Consider the following 25,593-nt stretch of genomic DNA (forward strand, 5'->3'; position numbering starts at 1 on the left):
ATATACTAATTTCTAAGCCCTTGATGGCTGCCTCTTATCTCAATGTATTTGACAGTTTTTCACAGCTGGAGGGCGTTAGTTCATGTGTATATATATACACACACACACATATATATATATATATACATACATACATACATACATACATTGTGCTTACAACCATGGAGTCACTTATGAGAGGGCACTGATTGGATAAAATGCAAGTCTTTTAAAAGAACTGAGATAAGGAGCCAGTCTGCAGAGACTTAGATACAAGGTAATCACAGAGGTAAAAAGTATATTATTACAGTGTTGGTTATGCAAAACTGAGGAATGAATTATAAAGGGATTATCTGTCTTTTCAAAAAATAACAATTCTGGAGTAGATTGTCCCTTTATGAATCATAAACTACTACTTTTGCCTCTCCGCTACCTCAGAGGTGGCAAGGTCAGTCAGCCCAACACTCGCTTGTATGGGGTTATTGACTACCCTGTTTTCTCACACCATTGGTTGCGTGATAGCAAGGGCAGTATTGCACACGTATGCTTTTGTGCAATGTTAAATTTCTCCTTGGGATGCAGCATTGCAGATGGCGATTGCAGGCGGAAAGGTTTTTTTACTTGCAGACCTGTCCACCTGCAATCATAATCAATTTTGCTCTTAATCTGTGATGAGGATTGACCATGTTGTCATTTTTAAACCCGTTTTCTGTTCTACAACAAAGGGAAAACAAAAACAAAAAAACAGTATAGATATTTATAAAAGGTTGTGCACCAATAAAGTCACAACTTTTCATATGTGCGAACAAATTGACATAAGTCTTTAATATATGCGAATAAATTGTCTGGAAATGCCTAATTCTTGTAATAATCTCTGTTGGCATTAAAAAATGCCTTTATATATTCGCAGTTCTTATATATTTATGAAAAGTGGCGCATGTAATATTCACTGTTTTTAATCTTGCCAATTTTTAGGTTGCGAGGTAGTGAAAAAAGAATATTGTTGTGTGCTTGTAGGGAAAATGGAAACACTTCTTTTTCTTGCAATAATGGCTGTATCTAGGGTTAGAAATCGGCCACAACAAGGCATGGAACATGAAGAATAATAAGTAACCCCTTAACGACCAGGGACGTGTCAGGCACATCCTCATTTGGGTGTCAGTTAATGACCAAGGATGTGCCTGACACATCTAATGGGGTTTGAAGCGCTGGATGCAATTGCTTCCAGCTGCTTTCAGGGTATTGCAGTGATACCTCAATATTGAGGCATTAGTGCAATACCCTTTTTTTACCCACCGATACAGAGAGGGCCACTCTGTGACCCTCTCTGCATCGGCCATTGATGGTGCCGATCGTTGGTGGGTGGGAGCAGCAGCAGGGAGGCCCATCGGTGGTGTATTTCCAATTAATGTCCGCTCCAAGTGCGCGCGGGGGGCGGGAGCCCGGAGCCCGTGGGGGGTGGTGGTCGTGCGCCGCATTTCCATTAGATGCATTTGAATGCATTAGAAGGAGGGAGTGGGAAAATTGGGGATTTTACTTTTTTATTTAAAAAAGGCACTTTTTTTTTTTTAACAAATTGTGTACTGGAAGACAGCTGCCAGTACCCAATATGGCGGCAACTAGGTAGAGGGGGGAGGGTTAGAGAGCTGTTTGGGGATGGGGGAATCAGGGAGGTTGGGGGTTAAGGGGGATCCAACACTGCAGAATAACTATATACAGTTGTGCTCATAAGTTTACATACCCTGGCAGAATTTAATTTCTTGGCCATTTTTCAGAGAATATGAATGATAACACAAAAACTTTCCTTTCACTCATGGTTAGTGTTTCGCTGAAGCCATTTATTATCAATCAACAGTGTTTACTCTTTTTAAATCATAATGACAACAGAAACTACCCAAAGTTTACATACCCTGGTGATTTTGGCCTGATAACATGCACACAAGTTGACAGAAAGTGGTTTGAATGGCTATTAAAGGTAACCATCCTCACCTGTGATCTGTTTGCTTGTAATTAGTGTGTGTTTATAAAAGGTCAATGAGTTTCTGGACTCCTGACAGACCCTTGCATCTTTCATCCAGTGCTGCACTGACGTTTCTGGATTCTGAGTCTTGGGGAAAGCAAAAGAATTGTCAAAGGATCTGCGGGAAAAGGTAGTTGAACTGTATAAAACAGGAAAGGGATATACAAAGATATCCAAGGAATTGAGAATGCAAATCAGCAGTGTTTAAACTCTTTACCTTTACCATCTGAGAAGATAAAGAGCCTCATCCACAAATACCACAAAAGACTTCAAGCTGTCATTGATGTTAAAGGGGGCAATACACGGTATTTAGAACTGGGGTATGTAAACTTTTGATCAGGGTCATTTGGGTAGTTTCTGTTGTCATTATGATTTAAAAAGAGTAAAGTTGATTGATAATAAATGGCTTCAGCCAAACACTAACCATGAGTGAAAGAAAAGTTTTTGTGTTATCTTTCATATTCTCTGAAAAATGGCCAAGAATTCATAAATTCTGCCAGAGTATGTAAACTTATAAGCACAATTGTTTATGTATGTGTATGTAAATATAAGGTGTTTTTTTTTTTTTTTTAGTACTGGCAGAGAGCTGTTTGAGGGGGTCAGGGATTGGGATGTGTCAGGTGGGAGGCTGATCTCTACACTAAAGCTAAAATTAACCCTACAAGCTACCTAATTAACCCCTTAACGGCTGGGCATAATACAAGTGTGGTGCGCAGCGGCATTTACCGGCCTTCTAATTGCCAAAAAGCAATGCCAAAGCCAAATATGTCTGCTATTGCTGAACAAAGGGGATCCCAGAGAAGCATTTGCAACCATTTGTGCCATAATTGTACATGCTGTTTGTAAATAATTTCAGTGAGAAACTTAAAATTGTGAAAAAGTTAGTAAAAAAGTGAACAATTTATTTTTTATTTGATCGCATTTGGCGATAAAATGGTGGCATGAAATATATCAAAATTGGCCTAGATCAATACTTTGGATTGTCTACTAATATATATATATATACATGTCAAGATATCAGTGTTCCAATGTAACTATAGCTAATTTTGGAAAAAAATGGTTTGGAAATAGCAAAGTGCTACTTCTACTTATTGCCCTATAACTTTCAAAGAACATGTAAATATTGGGTATTTCTAAACTCAGGACAAAATTTAGAAACTATTTAGCATGTTTTTTTTTTTTTTTGGTGGTTGTAGATTTGTAACATTTTGGGGGTCAAAGTTAGAAAAAATGTTTTTTCCCCCCAATTTTTTATCATATTTTATAAAATTTTTTATAGAAAATTATAATATATGATGAAAATAATGGTATCTTTAGAAAGTCCATTTAATGGCGAGAAAAACGGTATATAATATGTGTGGGTACAGTAAATGAGTAAGAGGAAAATTACATCTAAACACAAACACTGCAGAAATGTAAAAATAGCCCTGTCCCAAACGGTCAACAAATGGAAAAGGGCTCTGGTTACTAAGGGGTCAAATAAATAACATAAAAGGTATATACAGATTTATAAAAAAGTTAAATATTTTAAAGTGCAATTGAATTAAGTGTACTTAAAAGAACAAAGATAAGTTACAAAAATGGCCAATCTTCCTCAATGAAAGAGCTCCAAAGAAGGGGCAGAATAAAAATAACTTTAATATATAAGAAATAACATTCTTACAAACAATCACGTGATTAATGGGACAGTCTACACCAGAATTTTTATTGTTTAAAAAGATAGGTAATCCATTTTATTACCCATTCCTGAGTTTTGCATAACCAACACTGTTATATTAATATACTTTTTACCTCTGTGATTACTCTGCATCTAAGCCTATGCAGACTGCCCCCTTATTTCAGTTCTTTTGACAGACTTGCATTTTAGCCAATCAGCGCCGACTCCTAGGTAACTCCACGGACGTGAGCACAATGTTATCTATATGGCATACATGAACTAACACTCTCTTGCTGTGAAAAAATGTAAAAATGCATTCAGATAAGAAGCAGCCTTCAAGGGCTAAGAAATTAGCATATGAGCCTACCTAGGTTTAGGTTTCAACTGAGAATACCAAGAGAACAACGTTAAATTCATGATAAAAGTAAATTGGAAAGTTGTTTAAAATTGCATGCCCTATCTGAATCATGAAAGTTTATTTTTGGCTAGACTGTGATAAAAGCCGGTGGCTAAAGTTAAGATTGATAAATAAAGTGAAAACAATATTTTTGCAAGAAAACTAGTTCCACTATTCGCTTGACATTGCAAAAACATTTGCTCCAAAAATGTCTCTAGAATTTTGATAAATACTGGCAACAGTTTTGACTTCACACATTGCGAACTATTGCAGAAAAAAAAATCTGTAATTACAAGGTGTTTACTGTCCCTTTAATGTCTGAGTCAGTGAGGAAAATGCTTGTGTTTAGGCTTGGCTGATTCTTTGTTCCTTTTGATTGACATTTATGGAAGTCATGCAGAGTAATGACAAAGTAAAGCCATTTATTTCACTGTAGCATTTTTGCTTTTAATGTACATTTTGTGCAGGAAGTAGGTGAGCTATGCCATGTAATATACTGCATATAAAGAACATTGTTACAGCAATCACATAACTGGGTGGACAGAGCACAGCTCTAATTTGAAGGGGTTCAGTGCTTTCAGATAAGGTTTTAAATGCCCATCTATACAAGGTATGAAAAAGTAGTTTCACCATCTTATATGGTTCTTTCAAGTTATTGCTATTGCCACAGTTGTCCTATAATAGCCACCTGAGACGTTAAAGGGACATTAAACCCCACATTTTTCTTTCATAATTCAGATAGAACATATAATTTTTAACATCTTTCCAATGTACTTCTATTAGCAAATTTTCTTTATCTTGTCATCCTTTGTTGAAAAGCAGCAAGGTAACGTTCAGTAGTGTGCACGTGCCTGTAGCATGTTATACATTAGCAAGAGCACTAGATGGCAGCACTACTTCCTGTCATGTAGTGCTCCAAACATGAGCACGCTACCTACCTAGATATCTCTTTAACAAAGAATAACATGAGATTAAAAATAGCAAATTTTATTATAGAAGTAAATTGGAAATCTTTATAAAATTGTATTCTCTATCTGAATCATGAAAGAAAAAAATCGGGTTTCATGTCCCTTTAACCTTTGGAAAATTAGCCTGGTCGGCTGGATAGTTGATTGATATTTTATTAGCCAAATGGGCATGTTAACACTCAATTGAAAATAATCAGTTTTTTATGGCAAATAGTTACGTAAAGCGATATGGAACCCAAAAAAATGTTTTGTGATTCAGACAGAGCATACAATTTTTAAATTGATCGAATTTGCTTTGTTCCCATAGCATTCTTTGTAGAAGCGATACCTAGGTAGGTGTCAGGAAATAGTGCTGCCATTTAGTTCTCTTGCTAATGTGTAACATTCCTTCATAACTGCTGCCATAAAGTGCTCCAGACTTCTCCTAGATTATATCCTGCTTTTCAACAAAATATACCAAAAGAACAGACACTTTTGATAATAGAAGTAAATTAGAAAGTTGTTTAAAATTGCATAGGCTTTCTGATTTTATTAAATAAAATGTTGGGTTTCATGTCCCTTTAACAAAAGACATGTATCACATATAAAACTTCAAGAGCTATTCAGGTAAGTTACTAAAAATGTGCAGACTCAATAAAGATAGGAATTTGTGTGCAATGTCCAGGTGTGAGGATTTAAAGGGACCCTATTTTTTTTTTTTATTTCATGATTTAGAAAGAGCATGTCATTTTAAACTTCTATTATCCAATTTGCTTTATTGTCTTAATATCCTTTGTTGAAAAACAGATCTAAATAGGTTCAGTAACTGATGATTGGGGGCTGCACATAGATGCCTCTTGTGATTGGCTCGCCCATGTGCATTGTTATTTCTTCAATAAAGGATTTCTAAAGAATGAAACACATTAGATAATAGAAGTAAATTGTAATGTTGTTTAAAATTGTATTCTTTATCCGCATCATGTCCCTTTTTAAAATGTTGACTTTACATTGTAATTGCTTAGCTTGGACTGAAATTCTATTGGGTAAATGCCATTTCTGTATCTATAGACCATACAGTATGTAGCTATCAGCTTTACATACTTATGGTAAACTTAGACATTTTTCTTTTGAAATTATAAAAGTTATTACAGGTAGAAAACCCTTTATCTAAACTGATTGGGACCTAAAATAGTTTAGATTTTGGAATATTTGCATCTTTAAAATGGGACAGTTTGGAGTGGGGATTTAACCAAGTGTAAAGATCATATATACAGCTTATACATGCAACTTTAAAGTGAATGTAAAGTTTGAGGAATGAGTGCCCGGTTTTTAATAATCCTATTAAAAACAGAGGCACTTTCATTCATCAAACTTTACATTACACTGCTTTTGTTAAAATACTTACCTTTTCTTTCTGCAAGCCGCTTCAGCTCTTCTCCAGCCCGTCGCAAGCCTCTTCTTACGTCAGGAATGACTATTCCAGCATCCTCCAATCACGGCTTCCCCCCCGGGGGAATCATTGCCTAAAGCAACGCCGTGATCGGTGGAATGCCGGAATCGTCATTTCTGACGTCGGCAGAGGCTTGCGGAGGAAGCGCTGGAACGGCTTGCAGAAAGAAAAGGTAAGTATTTTAACAAAAGCAGTGTAATTTTAAAGTTTGATGAATGAAAATGCCCCTTTTTTTAATAGGATTATTAAAAACCGGGCACTCATTCCTCAAACTTCATTTTCAATTTAAGGTAGTTTTTATATAATTTTTACTACTTTTGTATACATAGTACCCTTAGAAAGATATTACATTAATTAGGTAATATTTGATTTTTATAATAATAATATGGGCGGAGCCAACTACCGAAGCAGCAAGACATGTTTTGTTGTGCTCCTGAGGCTAGCTGAAAAAAAAATATAGATTTTTTAGAATATATTAACAGCTATGATAGTAATTTTCTTTATTTTCAAGATCACTCCTGCTGAGAATATTTTGGTGGCCTGGGAAGCTCTGCGGCTCAATGCTATGGCCGTACTTCCTGAATGATGTGGTCCAGCTAACATGAAATGACAGCATAACCTTTTGCCTTATGTACGGAGTGCTGGTCTGTTGATGCACCCACAAAGCTGCTGAAGAATTCTGCTAAATTGCTTCAGAGAATATTTTCATGAGTGATCTTCATAAACCTACTAACTATACCAAAAGAGTGCACTTGCTTGTTACTGCACGCTGGAGTCTCTGGAGAAAGTAACCCGCGCACATGGAAACTACAGAGGTTAATTTCCTTGAAGCTTTAGAAAAGCTCATATTTGATTATTTCTACAAGATGGAGAAGCGCATGGAGGCAATGCTCTTTTCTAATCCTGGATCTGACATGAAGATTCCTCTGGAACCAAATGCTAATGATGAGGATTCCCATGTAGACGTCATATCCTCCGCCGGCCCGAAGTAGTCTGCGGATGTGCAGGGCATAGCAGAGGAGGATTACCATATGAGAGAGCTGGTGTTACTGCAAGTTCATATTAAAGGGAAAGTCAGAATCTCACTTCCTTCTGAATAAGTGGACTACTCGGATGGAAGAGGCTTTAAAGTGAATGTAATGCTTATTAGCTCAAGTCATACGATAGAAGTTCATATTCGGCAATTGATTGACAGATAACTCATCTGCAATCAACTAATCGTGACGTTTATGCAAAGGGGCTGAAACAACGATTAGTCGATTGCAGAATATGGTAACCAGAGAATCGGCTCTTATCCTTAAAGCGTTTTATGTTAAATATCTCTGATGATAAGTAATATACAAAGCATTCATGAATGAAAGTCTCATTCATTTTTTAACTTCTGTCGTATGACTAGAGCTATAAGCTCAAGTTTGAATTCACTTTAAGAAGAGTGCGCATATGAAATCAAGTAAGGAGCATAAAAGGAAATTGGAGAGCTCAGATTCCTGCAACTTTTATTTGCTGGGTGCCACAGACATAGTTTCTCTGGACCGATACAATACTATCTGCCTAACATGTACTTGGGCAAATTTGTTATTGCCAGACCGCCATTTATAAAAGTGTTTGCCTATGGGAATTTTAATGCTAGCCATGAGGTTGGGTGTGGGCTAGGGCAGTGGCTTCACTGTAAGACCAGAGCAGCTTGCTCACATGGTTGCTCAACCACAATCTTAGACCCATGTTCTGATCTTCTTATTAGTTTCAACCTGTTCTATTAGACTTTCCTCTGGGGACTGCTATTTATGACTTACTTGGAGAAGACCCCCACTAAACCAAAACAAACAAAACATTAATGTGCACTAGAGGGGGCAACGCAATAAAAAACTATCCTAATGCAGATATTGATTGGGAAGTTAAGATAACTGTCTAAATTAACCAGGTTGTTTGGAAGCCTTCATTTTATACTTCTGTGTGTTGAAAGCACAAGTGGTCATATTTGGGTTTACCAATTTAGGAATTCAAATTGGCTAACTCTCTAAATATGTTTATAAGTATTATAGAGTTGTTTGGTTGTATTCTGCATATCTTTATGATTGTTGTATTTTCTTTTTATTTTATAAGGGCAATTTATATTTTATTAGATGATTACACTATACACTGAGACACTCCTTAACTGTGATACTTAATCGTGATGTTGGTGGCGGAGACAGCAGGGTATACTTAGTTATTTACAAGGGAGATTTTGGCTTAATTATCAGCAGTTTTGCAGACTACAGGGTATCCCGCAACACATATGCTGTGCAGTGATTGTATCTGTATCCACGGGTACATTTGTTGACTACAGAGTTTAAGTTTCTTATGCTACTCACTCAGAACAACACTTGACTATTTGAATGACTACATGGTATTATTAGCTTAACAGTATGCTGGCTCTACTGAACTGTTCCTTAACAACCTTGGGATTGCGATCTCCATCTCACCCCATTATAGGAAGAATGTTCCAAAGATTCTAGGTTTGATACATAGAACTAAATTTCCTTTTTATTTTTCCTTCTATACATAGACTTAAAAGCGATTTGCTATGATAGCTGTAAAGTTGGCTATATATATTAGGAGCTTAGGTGGTAGAACCATTTTCCCCCCACTATGGCTAACACTCCTATTAATATTCACAAATGAGCTCATGGCGATGGTTATTACTGTCAGAGCCTACTACACTCTCCTCTCTTTTGGCTATGGATACCTGTTTACTGATACAATTCACCTGTCGTTGAGTATTGGGCCCATACCCGGAGGATTTAATTATGAGAAAAGGAGAAATATAATTTAGTTTTTTTATTATTATAGTACTGAAGCATCCGTATTTTGCCCTAAGGTAACACTGGCCATATTATATTACATCAGTACAGAGGCAGTTGCAGTATCATGATCTATTCTGGGGTTATTTCCATTTCGGCTGCACGTTTTGCTCACCAGTCAGTGTCACACTTGGTACATATCCAGGTATCTGCAAAAATTGTATTAAATGTCCTTATCCCACAATTAACAATATTAGTCTATGTTGTTGGCTTTTTATATCCTCAATAGTGGTCAGTACATGGAGGGTGAGTATATTCTATACCTGATGGTTCTTCTATATATTTATTTGCGCTATAATAAGCCAACTAGTGACCCTTGTATTAATAGAAATTATGAGAGCTCTCTTGTCTTGTTAACTGACCAGACTTGGGGCCCTCCCCTCATATAGTACTCTACCACTTCTAGACAGTGACCAGAGTATTATATTGGGGTTTACCGCTAAACATTACCGTCGTTATCATTCTACCTAGATATCCATGCTTTGGTGGCTCATATATGTTTTTAGTTCTACTCATAATTGTTATATAACATGATTAACAGTTTACTATTGGCCCATATGAGAAACCTGTTTAATATATTGCCAACATTTGTTTATATCTCTTTATGATTTTTCTTATGTGAGACTGTTTTAGATCATTCCAAAGCAAAAAAAAAAAGTAAAAATGTGAGGTTTATCTTCTGCATGTTTAAACTTATGTGATGTAACAGATACGATTGTACACTTCTGTCAATGCAATCGACAGGACCTTTTTGTACTTGTGCGCCATTTGAAATGTTGCTTATCTGTTATATTGTATATTTAACCTCAATAAAAATGATAAAAAATAATTATAGAATAAATGTAGACTATTATTTTCATGTAAGGCACAGGCAGAAAAGATTGACTTAAAGGCAGGATATATAGTAAGTTTTGATAATTTTTTAACAATAAAAAAATTGGGTAATTGGCCTTTTGCAAAGGACGTTTTGTTAGTAATAACTATAGCTACTTGATGTGTGTTGCTTGCAGACTTCTAATACAAAACTGTTTTTCAATCACAGGAGTGTTTCAAGGGAAGCTGGGCAACGCACAAACTGCTTCACAAGAAAGCAAGTAAGTGATAATTCACAAATAGATGTATGTAGCTGTATCGGTGGAAATAAAATGTCACATTGATTATAAGTATCTTGTCACGCCGTGCCGTTGCTAGGGGCGCAGCGTCATCCCCATGCTCGTTGCCTAGGGCTGTGTCGGCTCTGGATGCGTGCGGCGCTGACGTCACCGCCGCACGCTCCTGATGCTGGCCAGTCCTGTGACGCTAATCCTCTGCCAATTTAAACGGGCAGCAGATGATCAGTCACTGCCCAAGTATTGTTACTACTTCTTGTGCTCCTGGGAGTGACAGATCGTCTGCTGAACTGATATTTTGTTGCTGAATCCTTGCCGGTCTTACTACGCTACCTGGTTAACCCTAAACTGCTGGACTGATACTTTGTTGCTGAAACCTTGCCCGTCTTACTACTCTCCCTGGTTAACCCCTTATCTGCTGGACTGATCCTTGTTACTGATTCCTGCCTGTCTCACTACGCTACTTGGTTATTCCCTAACTTGCTGGACTGACTCCTTGTTAATGAACCCTGCCTGTCTCACTTCGCTACCTGGTTAACCCCTTTATTACTGGCCTGACTTTCTGTTGCCGGATCCTGTCTGCCTATTTGCCTTGTGCTGTCCAGCCTGTGGTGAGTGCCGCTTTCCTCATTTGCCTGATACTCTCTGCTCTGGGATATTCCCTATCGTTCTGGCTCGACGCCGGGATAACAAAACTACTGTCCGAGTTCGGTCTGATAGAGTATCCCACGAGTCTTACATATCCCCAATGCAGAGTTCTTTGTGTTCCAGTTGTTAAAACATGACTGTCTCTCTCTGCTAAAGCATTGTATATACCAAAATTTTATAGACCATGCAATTATTGCTCTGTCAACACTAAAGTTATGTGTGCAACCCCTTTAAAGGGACAGTCTACTCCAAAATGTTTAGATAGATAATCCCTTTATTATCCATTCCCCACTTTTGCATAACCAACATGGTTATATTAATATACTTTCTTTCTAATGACACGGTGAGTCCACGGATCATCATCAATTACTGTTGGGGAATCACTCCTGGCCAGCAGGAGGAGGCAAAGAGCACCACAGCAGAGCTGTTAAGTATCACTTCCCTTCCCACAAACCCTAGTCATTCTCTTTGCCTTTAGTGCAAGGAGGAGGTGAAGTACTTAGGTGTCCTGATGAAATTCTTCAATCAAGATTTTTTTTTTTTTTAAATCAGGGCATGATTGCTCTGATCTTCCATCACAATCTGGGTATAGCTGTATTCTAAGTTAGTCTCTTCAGCAGGGCTGTGGTAGCTTTAGAGCAGTTAGGAACATGTAAAGTGTGCTTTGCTGCATTTTCCTAACATGTTGCTGCCCTGGTATAGAAAGCCTGAGTAAGTTTACTCTCTTACTTTTTTACTCTGTGAGGAGCGGCATTCTCTCATGCTTTGTGAGTCGTCTGACTGCCGGCCGGCTAGAATAAAGGTAAGTGCCTTTGTTCTTCTGGGGCTAGAAAGCTGGCACTGAAGGGGTTAAGAACCCTCTGCTTTTAGGGGGACAAATCCTTATGGATACTTAGAGCAGTATGCAGGCACATTAGTCATGAGATTTGGAGCCTAGGGGTTAACTCCCTTTATAGCAGAGGAAGGGGTTAACCTACTTGGGGCTCAGTTCTAATTTTTAGTTACTTAAAATTTAGGCAGCATTCCCTTTTAATGACTGAATGGTCTAAAGTGACTAGGTCAGGGGAGGAAGCACGTTTGTTATAGTCTGATTTGGTGGATAGTGGGTGGCATCCAAGGTGTAAATCTCTGATTCGGACAGTTTAATTCCTTCATCTGATGCTGAAGTAGTTCCCTTCAGATTTAGGCCTAAACACCTTTGGATTTATTTAGGAGGGGTTGGCCAACTGGTAGACTTCGACTCCCTGTTGTTAATCCTCAAGAATCTAGTTAATTTTATATATACTAAGATTCGTTTGGAAAATGTTTTCCTGTTCTTGTTCGTGCTAGGTGAATTTTCTCAGGTATGGGAAAAGTCAAGGAAGCTTTTTCTCCTGTCTGTCATAAGCTGTCTCCTTTAAATAGACGCACGAAGCAGCCAATGTAGCCAAGTGGTTAGCTTGTGGCTTTGCAACTCAAAGGTTGTTGGTTCGAATCCAGCTGCTGGTGCTGGATGTTCATTTTTAGTGCTTAACGGTTACTGATCAAAGAACCAGGAGACACAGGTATTAATCCTATACAGATCTTATACTCCGCATTCTCTCACCTAATCTGATGTGTTTTTTAATAAAATTGCTAATCTGGACTTCAACCTTAAAAGAGCATCTATCCTTTATATGGAGTGAAGTCCTTATGGACAAGGGTGGCATCCTTTTGGTGTGACGCCTTGTCTGACTCTGATCTGGAGGACTCCATGTGCAGACCCAGGACAGAAAGGCTGTTAGGCCATTCTTTTCTTCTGTGGCCTTTCCCATTTGTCTTCCAAGCAGGAGCAGTTCAAGTCCTCTTAGATACCCAGTCAGTCTGGATCAGGGGGAAGTTATTAAAGAAACCTGCAGCTAACTCTCATTAAGCAGGTACGGTTTACCCCCAAGCCCGGATCTGATCCTGTGGGGGCAGTATATCTCAGTTTTTCTCATACCTGGATACGAGAGGCCCTAGATTCCTAGGGGCTGTAGTTAGTTTTCCAGGGTTACAAATTGAAATTCAACTCCTTCCTCCCAGGAGCAGGTTCACCTCTCAATATTAGCTGTACCGGTTAAGAGAGAAGCGTTCTAGAAATGTGTTGAGGATCTCCCCCACTGGGGAGTTATTGTTCCAGTTTTGGAACAGGGTTTAGTTTCTTTCCCTAAGGGAGATGAGGCGTAGTGGTTAGCTACACCGCTTCTGAAGCATTGTGGAGTTGAACCCAGGTAAAGCTAATGCTTTCTTATCCGGAATGTGCTTTTGGTGATAGATTGCATTCCTAAGCAAAGATTTCATATTGCCTTACAAGATGGTGTCTATTCACTCAATTCCTCCTTGGTACAAGAGGGTCAAGTTCTAACATTCTTAGACCTAAAGGAGGCGTAGCCTCGGATTCCCATTCTAGGGACCTTCTCAGATTCTGAGTTTTGTCTTTCAGGCCTAACTCTTTTGTTTGTGGTTCAACACCCCATTTTTCTACAAGCAAAACCTCTTGCGGAGGTTTTGTCGTATTCTTCGTTCCATGAAGGGAATTGGAGCTGGAAAGAGCTCCCTTGTTCCAGTTAAAAGGGTAGTCTACTTTGTTTCCATTTCAATGAAAATCCACCTGGCGCAAGTCAGAAAAGTGAAAGTTCTTCCTCTTGCCTCTCTTCAGTCTACTGTTCGTCATCAGTGGCTTAGTATAAGGTGGTATTAGTCTGATGGTGGTTTCCATACCTTTCTTTTGCTAGCTCGTTTGAGAGTTCTACATGTGCATGGAAGCCTACCTGTGGGTTAGTGGCAAAACCTATGCTTTACAGCACGGCAGATGTAGGTTCAATACCCACATCAACCGAGACATCTGGCAGTTCTTTTACTCAGACTATGGATTGGAGATTATATGGATTGTCTCAGAGAGGATCAGTCGACAAGAATCTCTTTCCGTAGTGGTTTATTAGGATCTTCGGTCTCAGAAATCGGAATTCCAATTCTCTGATGGTCTGGCTTCAGCTGTTCTTAGCCCAGTTTTTCTGGTTTTAGTCAGTCAACATAGCCTCTGTGGAATCTGAGTTCCCTTGTCATGAAGGTCACTCTGTCTGTCTACCATCCACATTTCTGAAGTGGACAATTGGGAAGCGGAAGTATTCTCAAGGTAACCGGGTTACCAGCTTTGGTTCTGATGGCGTCTCGTCAGAACACCAAGTTTCCAAGTTCGGTTCATGGTCACGAGACCTCAGGTCAGTCTTATGGATGCTCTGACAGTTCCTTGGAACTTCAGTTGGCATATCCTTGCCTTTGTTTGTTCTCCTCCCACGAGTCTTCGCGCAGGATCTTGAAGGCTGATTTAGTAGCGATGTCGCCTCTACCTCCGTGGAAACATCCGCTGAGGAAGGGTCTTCTGCCTCAGGGGTCCTTCCTTCATCCAAATTTTGTCTCTCTGAAGCTGTAGGCTTGGAGTTTGTATAACTAAGCGTGGGTTTTCCGAATTGGTTGTTGAGATCATGTATCAGGCTCGTAAGCCTATCTCTAGAAGGAGTCTATAAGACAGGATCCCAAGGATATTATCCTTTCTCCAGGAGGGGCCTTGAGAAGGGCTATTCATTCTGCTGCACAAGCATCTGGCGGACGTGCCGGATGTACAGTCCTTCAGGGTCTGGTCTGATTCAGGCCTGTGTTTAAGTCAGTTGTTCCCCCTTGGAACCTTAGCCTTGTTTTGAAGGTTTTTCTACAGGATCCATTTGAGCATATGCGTTCCATAGAATTTAAGTTGTTATCTTGGAAAGTTTTATTTATCTTTCTATGTCTCTGTTTGGAGGGTTCCGAACTTTCCGCTTTGCAGTGTGATTATCGTTATCGCCTATTTCGGGCAGATAAGGTTGCTCTTCGTACCTAGTTTGGTTTTATTACTAAGGTTATTTCGGACAGAAATTTTAATCAGGAAATTGTTTTTCCTTCTCTCTGTCATAATCCTTTTTCTCATTAAGAACGCCTGTTGCACAACTTAGGCGTTGTGTGGCTCTTAATTTGTATCTACAGGCTACAAGGGACCTCGTCTGAACTCTGGATGTGTGTTGTTTTACTGGTGTTCGTAAAGGCCAGAAAGCTTCTGTCACTTCTCTCTCTCTTTGGTTGAGAAGTGTTATTTGTAGGGCTTATGAGTCTGCTGGTCAGCAGCTTTCTGTGAGAATTACAGCTCTCTCCAATAGGGAGGTGTCGTCTTTTTGGGCCTTCGAGATAGAGGCCTCTGTAGAGCTTTTTTCTAAACTCTATAAAATTGATTATTTTGCTTCGGCTGAGCCTTTCTTTTGGGAGAGAGGTTCTGCAAGCAGTGGTGCCTTCTGTTTAGGTTACCTGTCTTGTCCCTCCCTTATCTGTGTCCTCTAGCTTGGGTATTGATTCCCAACAGTAATTGATGATGATCCGTGGACTCACCCTGTCATTAGAAAGAAAACTAAATTTATGTTTACCTGATAAATTTCTTTCTTTCTTGACACGGTGAGTCCACGGCCCTCCCTGTTTTCGGACAGGTTTGTTTAGATCAACTTTAGGCACTTCTGCACCTTGTGTTATTTAATTTCTCTCCTTTTCAGACAGGTTTTTTTTTTATATAAATCTCAGGCACCTCTGCACTTATTATGGGTTATTTCCTTTTTCTCCTTTCCCTTCGGACAAATGACTGGGGTTTGTGGGAAGGGAAGTAATACTTAACAGCTCTGCTGTGGTGCTCTTTGCCTCCATCTGCTGACCAGGAGTGATATTCCCAACAGTAATTGATGATGATCCGTGGGCTCACTGTGTCAAGAAATAAATACATTTATCAGGTAAACATACATTTTGTTTTTTTACCTCTGTGATTACCTTGTATCTAAGCTACTGCAGACTGCCCCTTTATCTTAGTGTTATTTACAGACTTACGGTTTAGTTAATTGGTGCTGACTCATGAATACCTCCACTGGAGTGAGTACAATGTTATCTAAGTGGCATACATGAACTAGCAGTTTCTTGCTGTTAAAGGCTATAAAAATGCACTGAGATCAGAGGCGGCTTGCTGGGGCTTAGAAACAGGTAGACTTTTTAGAGGTTTAATAGTTATAAAAGTACATTTTGCCACTAATCAGGAAGCGCTACCCAGGTGATAAACCAAAAATGGGCTGGCTCCTAAGCTTATCTTACTGCTTTTTAAATAAAGATACCAAGAGAACGAAGAAAAATTGATAATTGGAGTAAATTAGAAAATTGCTTAAAATTGCATGCCCATGAAAGAAAAAAAATTGGGTTTCATATCTCTTTAATATAACAATGTTGGTTGTGCAAACCCAGGGAATGGGTAGTAAAGGTGTTAAGTATCTTTTAAACAATAAAAATGTTGGAGTAGACTGTCTTTAAATGTGTTAAACACATAGTTTAAGTCCTGCCCAGTGCTGCAGCTGCCAAGCTGAACATAGCAGGTTGTTGGTGGGGTCATGCTATTTCCTGCACAAGACCAGTATTTCTCTAACTCCCAAGCAGAGGTTAAATAAATTGAGTTGCAGCATTGATAGTGTAAGAATTGCATGCTCTAAATAATTAGAGCTTCCAATTTTTGCACTGTCACCTTATGCTGCATTTTTTAGTTATACATTTTTCTTATTTCAAATTGGTCGCCTATCTATTTTACTCATGTTCCTAAAGATTCCTTATCATGTACTTTTTTGTTTATAATTGAAAGAGATGAGAAAACAATATAAAATTAGAAATATATAAAATGTCCTATAGATTTAACAATTCAGAAAATCACTTTATTTTCAATAGTTCACAGTATGGCTAAGATTATGGGCTGATATGCATTTAATATATGCAGTTTGTGAAAGTTTGATGCATAGACTGCCCTTAGTTCTTATACTATTACTGTCAAGAAGTCCTTGATATTTGCAGTCCATGAATGTTGATTGGCTTATGCTAAGTGAAGAAGTGATAATGTTTTGCAGTCATGCACACATCATTCAGTTTAGGAGAAACATGTAGTTTTCTTTTTCTGCTAAAGTAAATACAGGTAGCCCTCAGTTTACGCCGGGGTTAGGTTCCAGAAGGAATGGTCGTAAATTGAAACCGTTGTAAATTGAAACCAAGTTTATAATGTAAGTCAGAGGGAAGTGAGGGAGTTAGGTTCCAGGCCCCGCTCAAAATTGACATAAGTAACACCTAATACATTATTTTTAAAGCTTTGAAATTAAGACTTTAATCACACAACAGACTGTATCATCAAACTAAGTTTAATGAAAAAAAACATTTTTTTACTTGCATTTTTCTGCAAACAGTTCTTTACATTGTTAGCATGTTAGATAATATTGGGTCTGCACCTATTCTATGCATTTCAATCTGGATTGATTAATAGGCTGTTAGGAACCCTTACCTCAAGCAGCTGGGCAGGAAGATAATAGGGAAGTGGCTGCTAGATCTTGTTGCTCGATAGATAAGGTCTGTCCTGTGTACACAGATTAATTTAAGTCTGCTAAGGTTGCATAACTTTGCTGCAACACAAGCGGACAGCTCCACCTACTGGCTATTTTAATTAGTGCACTGCTTTTCAATACTTTTCAATAGCAGTCACATGACTGAAAAAAAAAAGGTTGTTATTCTGAAACGGCGCAAATTGAACCGGTGTAAACCGAGGGCCACCTGTAGCTGTTTTTTGAAAATACACTATATTGAGTTGTCTACATATCCTTAAATTTGTCTTTCATATTTTTTTTATTCAACTATTTAATACCCCTATGCAAACAGTAGCTGTTGTAACTATCTCTGAGGAATCAAAATAACTGTCAATGACACCATACTTCTACCAGCCAAAATAGATGCAACTGATATAAAAGTGAATATGAAATGCTCAACATTTACAAAACTACTTCTGAGAAACGTTATAAGGTTTTCTGCTGTTTTTCATGCACATTGCCTGCCAAGCATACATAAAGCTGCAGGCAACCATATTGGACGTTTGTGCAAGTACCGGGGTCAATCACATGTCGTGAATTTAGAATACTGGTGCATGCGTCTTATCTGTGTTTGACAGTCTGCATGCGCATCCCTTCGATGCTTGTATAATTAAAAAGACTATAAACGCCCCTTTTTATGGTAACGTTTTCCTTGTTACATGTTCTCAAGAGGTGCCAAAAAGCAAATTCTGTACCCTGCAAATCAAACAGCTGGCTTAGGCAATTTGCAGCATTTTGAAAACCAAGGTCATATATTTTGGTTTTTTTTTTTTTTTTTATAGGGAACATAGGGCAAGCAACATGAATTATAAATCTTTTTGTAGGTTTTGGACATTTAACTGGCACCTGATTTTATTGAGCCCTGTAATTTATATCATCTCGTAGGATCCATCTCCCTCTTAAGTTTCAGCTGTAGTGTTACTAAAAATATAGTTATACTTTTTAGTAAGGCTATATCAAAAGATATGATTAAGATATTGAATTAGATTGGATGTAAGCTAATAGTTTATTTGAATGTTTAGGAATTTGTGTGGAAAAGGTACTGTTATGCTTAGTACTCTGTGCTTTCCATTTATAATTTGCTCACAACAAATTCATATTAAGATGTGTATATTTAATTCACGCAACAGCATTATTTAAAAATGACTAAACGTGTTACACTACTCTCCCAAAAACTATTCAAATGTCACTGTTTTATTTACATATAAATAAAAAGTTTTGTAACAATAATAATATTAACAATATTTACAATATTTAACTCAAGTTGGTACACAGTGATTCCAGTTGGTTGACCGACACAATTTAATGTTTTCTTCTTAAAAGGGAAGCGTCCACAGCTGCATTCATTACTTTTGGGAATTCAGAACCTGACCACCAGGAGGAGGCAAACCCCAGCCAAAGGCTTAAAGGGACAGTCTACACCAGCATTTTTATTGTTTAAAAAGATGGATAATCCCTTTTTATTACCCATTCCCCAGTTTTGCATAACCAACACAGTTATATTTATATACTTTTTACCTCTGTTATTATCTTGTTTATAAGCCTATGCAAACTGCCCCTTTATTTCAGTTATTTTGACAGACTTGCAGTTTAGCCAATAAGTGCTGACCCCCAGATAACTTCACATGCATTAGCACAGTATTATCTATATGAAACACATGAACTAACACCCTCTAGTGGTGAAAAACTGTTAAAATGCATTCTGAAAAGAGGTGGCCTTCAAGGTCTAAGAAATTAGCATATGAACCTCCTAGGTTAAGCTTTCAACTAAGAATACCAAGAGAACAAAGCAAAATTGGTGATAAAAGTAAATTGGAAAATTGTTTAAAATGACATTCCCTATCTAAATCATGAAAGTTTATTTTGGACTAGACTGTCCCTTTAAATACTTCCCCCACTTCCCTCATCCCCCAGTCATTCTTTGCCTCTCGTCACAGGAGGTTGGCAGAGAATTGTCAGAAGTTCGAGATTGCCTCTTATGGAGGGTAGTACTCTTCGCAATGGGACTGGAGTTTTAAGTAATCCTGTCAGCCTCTCAGTGAGAGCATGGATGAAAGTCAGAGTCCGTATATGCAGGGAGAGTTTTCCTGCAAACCCATCCTGACTCATATTAACAGCTCCTTCGGTAATCAGCGTTGACGAGTTTCGCTGCCTACCATTTTTCACTCAAGTCCATGTCAGAAGCGAGGCTACTATCTTTTACACTTGAAGGGCCGTGTTCCTTTTCCACAGCGTAGATTCCGGTAAGATCGTTTCATTTTATTTCGATATGTGAATGTAATGTTAATGAAACAAGGTAGGGTCCCAGTGGGACTCCTTTTATCTTAATAAGGAATCATGGGTTAATATCTCCTGAGGGGTTTTATTGAACAGGGGGGACTTTTAATCATGTTTGTTATATGATTTTATCTGCAAATGTGTAGCTTTACTTAGGCTCATGGCCTTTACGGAACATAACTGTCTTCTTTTAATGATGCAATCTTTCCAGATTCGCGCCCTTTTGTGACTGGCACGGTGCACCTTGTGACTGGTGCGGTTACGTTGTTTTTCACTTCCGTATGCTGATGGTGTGCGACCAAGAGAGTCTTGCTCGTGGGTTGTCTGGTTCACAGAAGGTGGTGAGTGCCCCAGCCATTGGGGGTGTCAAAGGGTGCCTATTAGTTTTTATCTTTTTGTAATCCCAAGATTATGGAGGATTCTGATATGCGCGACACGGATGCCTTCGATACGGAGGATGTGTCTTGTGATGAATATGGAATGGCCCGGGTAATTTAATGCCCATCAGTTATGTTCCGGGTGCTGTTCTAGAGTACTCTCTTTTCCTGAGTCTGGGAGCTTAGAGTGCGTTGAGCCAAGACCCTTTCCCAGCTACGCACGCAGGTGTCCCTATGGCCTTCACTCCTCCGGAGAGTGGCTTGTTTCCGCCAGAGGCACTGTCTAATTTATATCTCCCAAGTGAAGTATTTCTCTGATACTGTCCGTGCTCCGTTAACCTAGGCCCATTGAGCGTGGGATCGCCCGATTCAGTTCGGCCTTTCCGGGAAAACGTTGGCCCGTGAGGATTCAGGGGGCCTCAATCTTGGAGCCGAGGTCTCCAACAGATTCGGCGAGGGATGATTTTGCCTTCCGTTATAGGTTGGCTCGCCTTAGGGTTCTTTTAAGACATGTTTTGGCAATGTTAGAGGATCCCAGCCCTAGTGGGCAGCGGGATCCTTAGAAGTTGGATGACAAAATGGATATGACGTTAGGAGATGAAGCCAATCTCCTTATCGTCTTATATTTTTTATGTTTTTCGGTTTCTTTTTCTGAGCTTGGGTGAATGGGACCTCTACTCGGCTGGTCCTGTTGTCGTTCTTATTTACCTTGGGCGTTCACCCGATGGGTGCTGCCTTTCATTTTATTTTTGATCTGGTTGGATGTATTAAATTTGTTTTTCCTTGAGCTCAAGTCTGTTTCATGAATTCATTTTATTTTTGATCTGGTTGGATGTGTTAAATTTGTTTTTCCTTGAGCTCAGGTCTGTTTCATGAATGTTCTTTCTTGGAATCGATACTTGCGACTCATGGTCGCGTGGTCACTCCCTCGGGAGTTGCACACTTGTTGAATATTAGAATTTTCGTTTCTAGTTCATTTATCAATACTTCGGGACAAATTTCTTGGACCTTGAACAGTTCCAAAGTGCTCTTATACCATGCTGGTATTGGTTGAGCACTTTTTCAGCTGTTACCAGGGTTTATGTCACCTTTGTGGTGCTGAGGATACCTCTAGGCCTATTCTATGGACTCCAGGCTCGGATCCTACTGATGTATGAGGCTTGTGGGTTTTATGCAACTTCTCCGGACAAAGGGTGGTGCTTATCACTCTAAGGGTGGTCGATTCGGGCTATTCGCCTGGGCTGTGGTTCTGTTTCGGCAGACGACTCTAGGTTCTTCAGGTCCCAGAGACTTAGAACCGTTATTTCCTTTAAATGGAAGTTGGGAGAGGTGTGTGACCTGTTTGGTCTGTTGTGCCCCGTGATTAACGTTTGGTTTTCACTCAAGGTTCTTCCGGACGCTGACTCGTAAGCCTAATGCTCTCTTTCTTGCGATGGTGGAGCTTTATCCTTTCCCACTTTTGGGGGGGATCGTCTGGTCGGGTGTGCGGGCATGTTTTTCTCTGTTCCGAGTCATGTTACTCTGAGAGGTGGTGTGCAGGAGTTTCCTGAGATTTCTTGCGATCAATTTCTCTGGATGCTGATTCTCAGACTATTCATTAGTCCTTTGTGACTCTTGAGTTTGAGGCTTTATAGATCGCCAGATCTATGGCCTTTAGAGGTGCGCTCCTCCTTGGAGGAGGCAGTTAGGGTTCTCTCCGAGATTGGATCTTTTCATCGTCCATTGTCGAGAACCCTGGCCTGGTCCTTGTCTCTCCGTGGATGGGTCTGGACGGTTCAGTTCTCAATTGAGGTTGTGGTCCCGTGAGCCCTCTTCGTTGGGGCTGGGACTCTGTGAGCGATGCCTTTGTGACTGTGGCTCAGGCTTTAGGCCTTTCTGACGGGCCCCTTTTTCTGGTACCTTTTTCTGGTACATTCACAATGTTCCTGTAGACTCCAGGTGCTTTTCAACCGAGTTGGCGATGTGGCCAAGGGGTCTCGTCTCTATGGTAGTTTTTTTGTTTTTTTCCGTTGTTCATTCCCTTCTCTTTCAGAGTAGGGTTTGGGTTCTCCGTGTTCAGAATTACCTTAGTATCGTGGAGTCCTGGGGGTCCTTGGTCCTGCCTTGCAGGTTTTTTTCCCTTCCTGTGTTTCAGATTCCTGGGAGGGGAGCTGTGATGCATTGTCTGGTTCCTCCGTTCCTGCAGCAGGAGACTGAGGGTTTTGCTTCCGTGGGGGCTTCTACTACGTGTATCCAATATATGGTTGCTGTGGCTTTTGGGGGACTTCTTCCCTTGGGAAGTGTGCCTTTTTTTTTTTTTGGTCCACAACTGCATGTAGGGGGTCTCGTCTTTTTGACTCACGGTAGCATGCCGCTTGTAGCAGCAGTCTAATAGAGGATTTTGTTCCTCGTTGATCCTCTCTTCTCTCCTGTAGTCTGGGACTCTTGTTCTTTGGTCTTTTTTCTAGCCTTTGGGCTGGGACCGTTACCCCAGAGGGAAGATTAGGGATCGGTTACTCTGCGCAGTGTTGACTGTTCTGCTATGGGCCTTTTCCTTGAGGGAGGACTTTAGATGTCCTCCTTCTTTCTACCGGCGTCTGGTGCCTGGAGGGTGCGCTTCTTGGAGTCGCTATTCGGTGGGCTGTACGCCCTTGGTGATTTACAGTTGGAACCATCCACAGCGATTTTCTTAGTGATGGTGTATCCAGTTACAGCTACTTGCTTTTGTCTGGTTATTAACTAGCTTGACGTGCCTTTAGGCGGTTTTGAGTTAGCGATAGGGTCAGCCTTCCTTTTAGAGGCTGGTCTTTGAGAGTTCCTGTTCAGACGTTTTGAGTTTCTCTGTGAGAGCTCTGTTCTAGCTGCTGGGATATTTATCCTGTTCCTGCTGTCTCCGCCTATTTAGCCTCCAGATCTAGATATGTTATGGAGCATTGATTTTCCTGGAGTACCTTAGGGTATGGTATGGGATTGGGGGACATGAGGGGTTTCTCGAGTCCTTTTTGAGGACATTTTCCCTGTGTATGGATCCTTCTTTTGGGGTCCTTGTGTTTTAGGGAGTTTGACTCCCTGGGCGTTGCCTTTGTAAACACAACCATGGGTTGCTTTTAGGTGTTGAGTGGGATAAGTTACTTTGGTTTTCCTGAGATGCGGTCCTTATCTTTATGCCGGGTACCTTCTTGGATGTCGTGTTCTGTGAGGCAGACGCTTCTGAGGTTGTTTGGACTCTGGGTCTGAGTGGTCTCTAGTTCGGCTTTACCGGTGTTGTAACTGATGTGCAGTTACCTGGGCTCGGGTTTTTCTCTGCGTCATTTGTACTTATTTCTTCTTTTTTGGGTGTTGTGTAATTAAGACTGTGGTGCCTTTCGAAGGGGCCTGCCTTTTGTACCCACCCGTTATTGCATTCAGTGTCCTCTAGCTTGGGTATTGTTTTCCCAACAGTAATGAATGCAGCTGTGGACTCTTCCCTTTTTTAAGAAGAAAAACATAAATTATGCTTACCTTTAATTTTTCTTCTGAAGGGAAGAGTCCACAGCTCCCGTCCGTGTTTTATCTCTATGAGGTGACTATGCATTTTTTCTTCTTCTGGCACCTTTTTTCACCCTGCTATTTCTCCTACTGTTCCTTGTTCCCTTGGCAGAATGACTGGGGGATGAGGGAAGTGGGTGGTGGTATTTAAGCCTTTGGCTGGGGGGTGTCTTTGCCTCCTCCTAGTGGCCAGGTTCTGAATTCCCAAAAGTAATGAATGCAGCTGTGGACTCTTCCCTTCAGAAGAAAATTTAAATTATCAGGTAAGCATAACTTATGGGTTGTTTTTTTTTTCATCGCCTGTGAAAGTTATCTAGGACATCCCTGTGTGGTGTAGTACAATTATGGTTCATACCTTTGAATGTACAAAAGTAGTCAAAGTTATACCAACATAAACCTTATAGAATAACTACATGACTAGACAAGCACACATCTTCAGTAAAAGGTGATCTGTTTACTGTAGGACTAGAGCAGCAGACACTATAGTAGCTTCAATGTATTGTTCAGTGGTCAAGAGCTTACTTAAAAAGTGAGCAAGGGCTAAAAGGGGCAATATACATTTTTGATGACAGTAGCAGTGAAGTTTATACTAAACTTATATATCCATATGCTTTTTGGATAATAGCATAAATTTGCTATAAACTTCACATATTTGGCTTTGTGTACGGATATTGAATAATACAGTTATGTTTTAATTTGCCATTCTTATCACTTTGCAGAAGATGATAAAGTTAAACGTGAAGTCTCACCATGGTCTATGGAAGGCGATATTAATACAGATCCTTGGCCTGGTTATCGGTATACGGGCAAACTAAGACCACATTATCCACTGGTAGGTACATGATAAACCTATAACTGAGTAATGGGAATATGGTAAATGCAGATAAGGTAGTGGGAATAAGTTCCTGCACAAACACAAATACCCTTCACAGGGTGTGAAAAATACAATGTCACAGTTTCTAAAGTGCTACTTTTAACTTTTTAGCTTACAACAAATCCATGTATAGAATATATAAATGTTTTCCTGATGACTCCTTAATATTGTGGATGATCAGTAAATTTCACATAAAATTTGTTAACCGCTGCCATAAAGATAATAAAAAAAAAAACATTTGAGACATTAGGCTGTTTTCTAAATTTATCATTGCTAGACTAGTAACTTTTTCACCTGGCTGGTAAACTACAGATATAGTAAAAAAAAAAATTGACTACTGGTTATTAAATAGCAGTTAAAAAAAAAATAAAAACCAAAAAAAAAACTTAAAGGGTCATTAAACCCCAAATTTTTCTTTCAAGATTCAGATAAAGCCTACCATTTTAAACAACTTTTCAAGTTACTTCTATTATCAAATTTTCTTTGTTGAACAACAGGAAGGTAAGCTCAGGAGCGTAATCATGTCTGGAGCACTACATGGCAGGAAAAAGTGCTGCAGACATTTGCACGCTACCTATCTAGATATCTCTTCAAAAAAGGATAACATGAGAACAAAGCAAGTTTGATAATAGAAGTCAATTTGAAACTTTCAAAATTGTTTGCTCTGTCTGAATCATGAAAGATAGTCAACACCAAAAAAATTATAGTTTAAAAACATAGATAATTTTTTACCTATTCCTCAGTTTGGCATAACTAACTGTTAAATTAATACTCTTTTTACCTCTGTGATTGCCTTGTATCTAAACCTCTGCACTGCCTCCTTATCTCAGTTCTTTTGACAGACTTGCATTTTAGCCACTCAGTGACCTCTCATAAGTAACTCCATGTGTGTAGTTAAAGGGACACTCAAGTCCAAAAAAACTTTCATGATTCAAATAGGACATGTAATTTTAAACAACTTTCCAATTTAATTTTATATCCAATTTTACTTTGTTCTCTGTGTATTCTTAGTTGAAAGCTAAATCTAGGAGGTTCATATGCTAATTTCTTGAAGAC

The 25,593-nt window shown here is 39.4% G+C and overlaps 1 protein-coding gene across 1 annotated transcript in view; it reads left to right on the forward strand.

Moving 5' to 3' along the window:
- The window catches only part of METAP1 (methionyl aminopeptidase 1), a 163,594-nt gene that overhangs the window by 8,277 nt on the left and 129,724 nt on the right, over window positions 1-25,593 (forward strand). Inside the window, exons 2-3 of the mRNA XM_053703458.1 lie at window positions 10,333-10,384; window positions 24,383-24,495. Coding sequence (XP_053559433.1) covers window positions 10,333-10,384; window positions 24,383-24,495 — 165 coding nt within the window. The remainder of the gene's footprint in view (window positions 1-10,332; window positions 10,385-24,382; window positions 24,496-25,593) is intronic.

The sequence above is a fragment of the Bombina bombina genome, chromosome 2 (genome assembly GCF_027579735.1).
Source record: "Bombina bombina isolate aBomBom1 chromosome 2, aBomBom1.pri, whole genome shotgun sequence".
Lineage (NCBI taxonomy): Eukaryota > Metazoa > Chordata > Amphibia > Anura > Bombinatoridae > Bombina > Bombina bombina.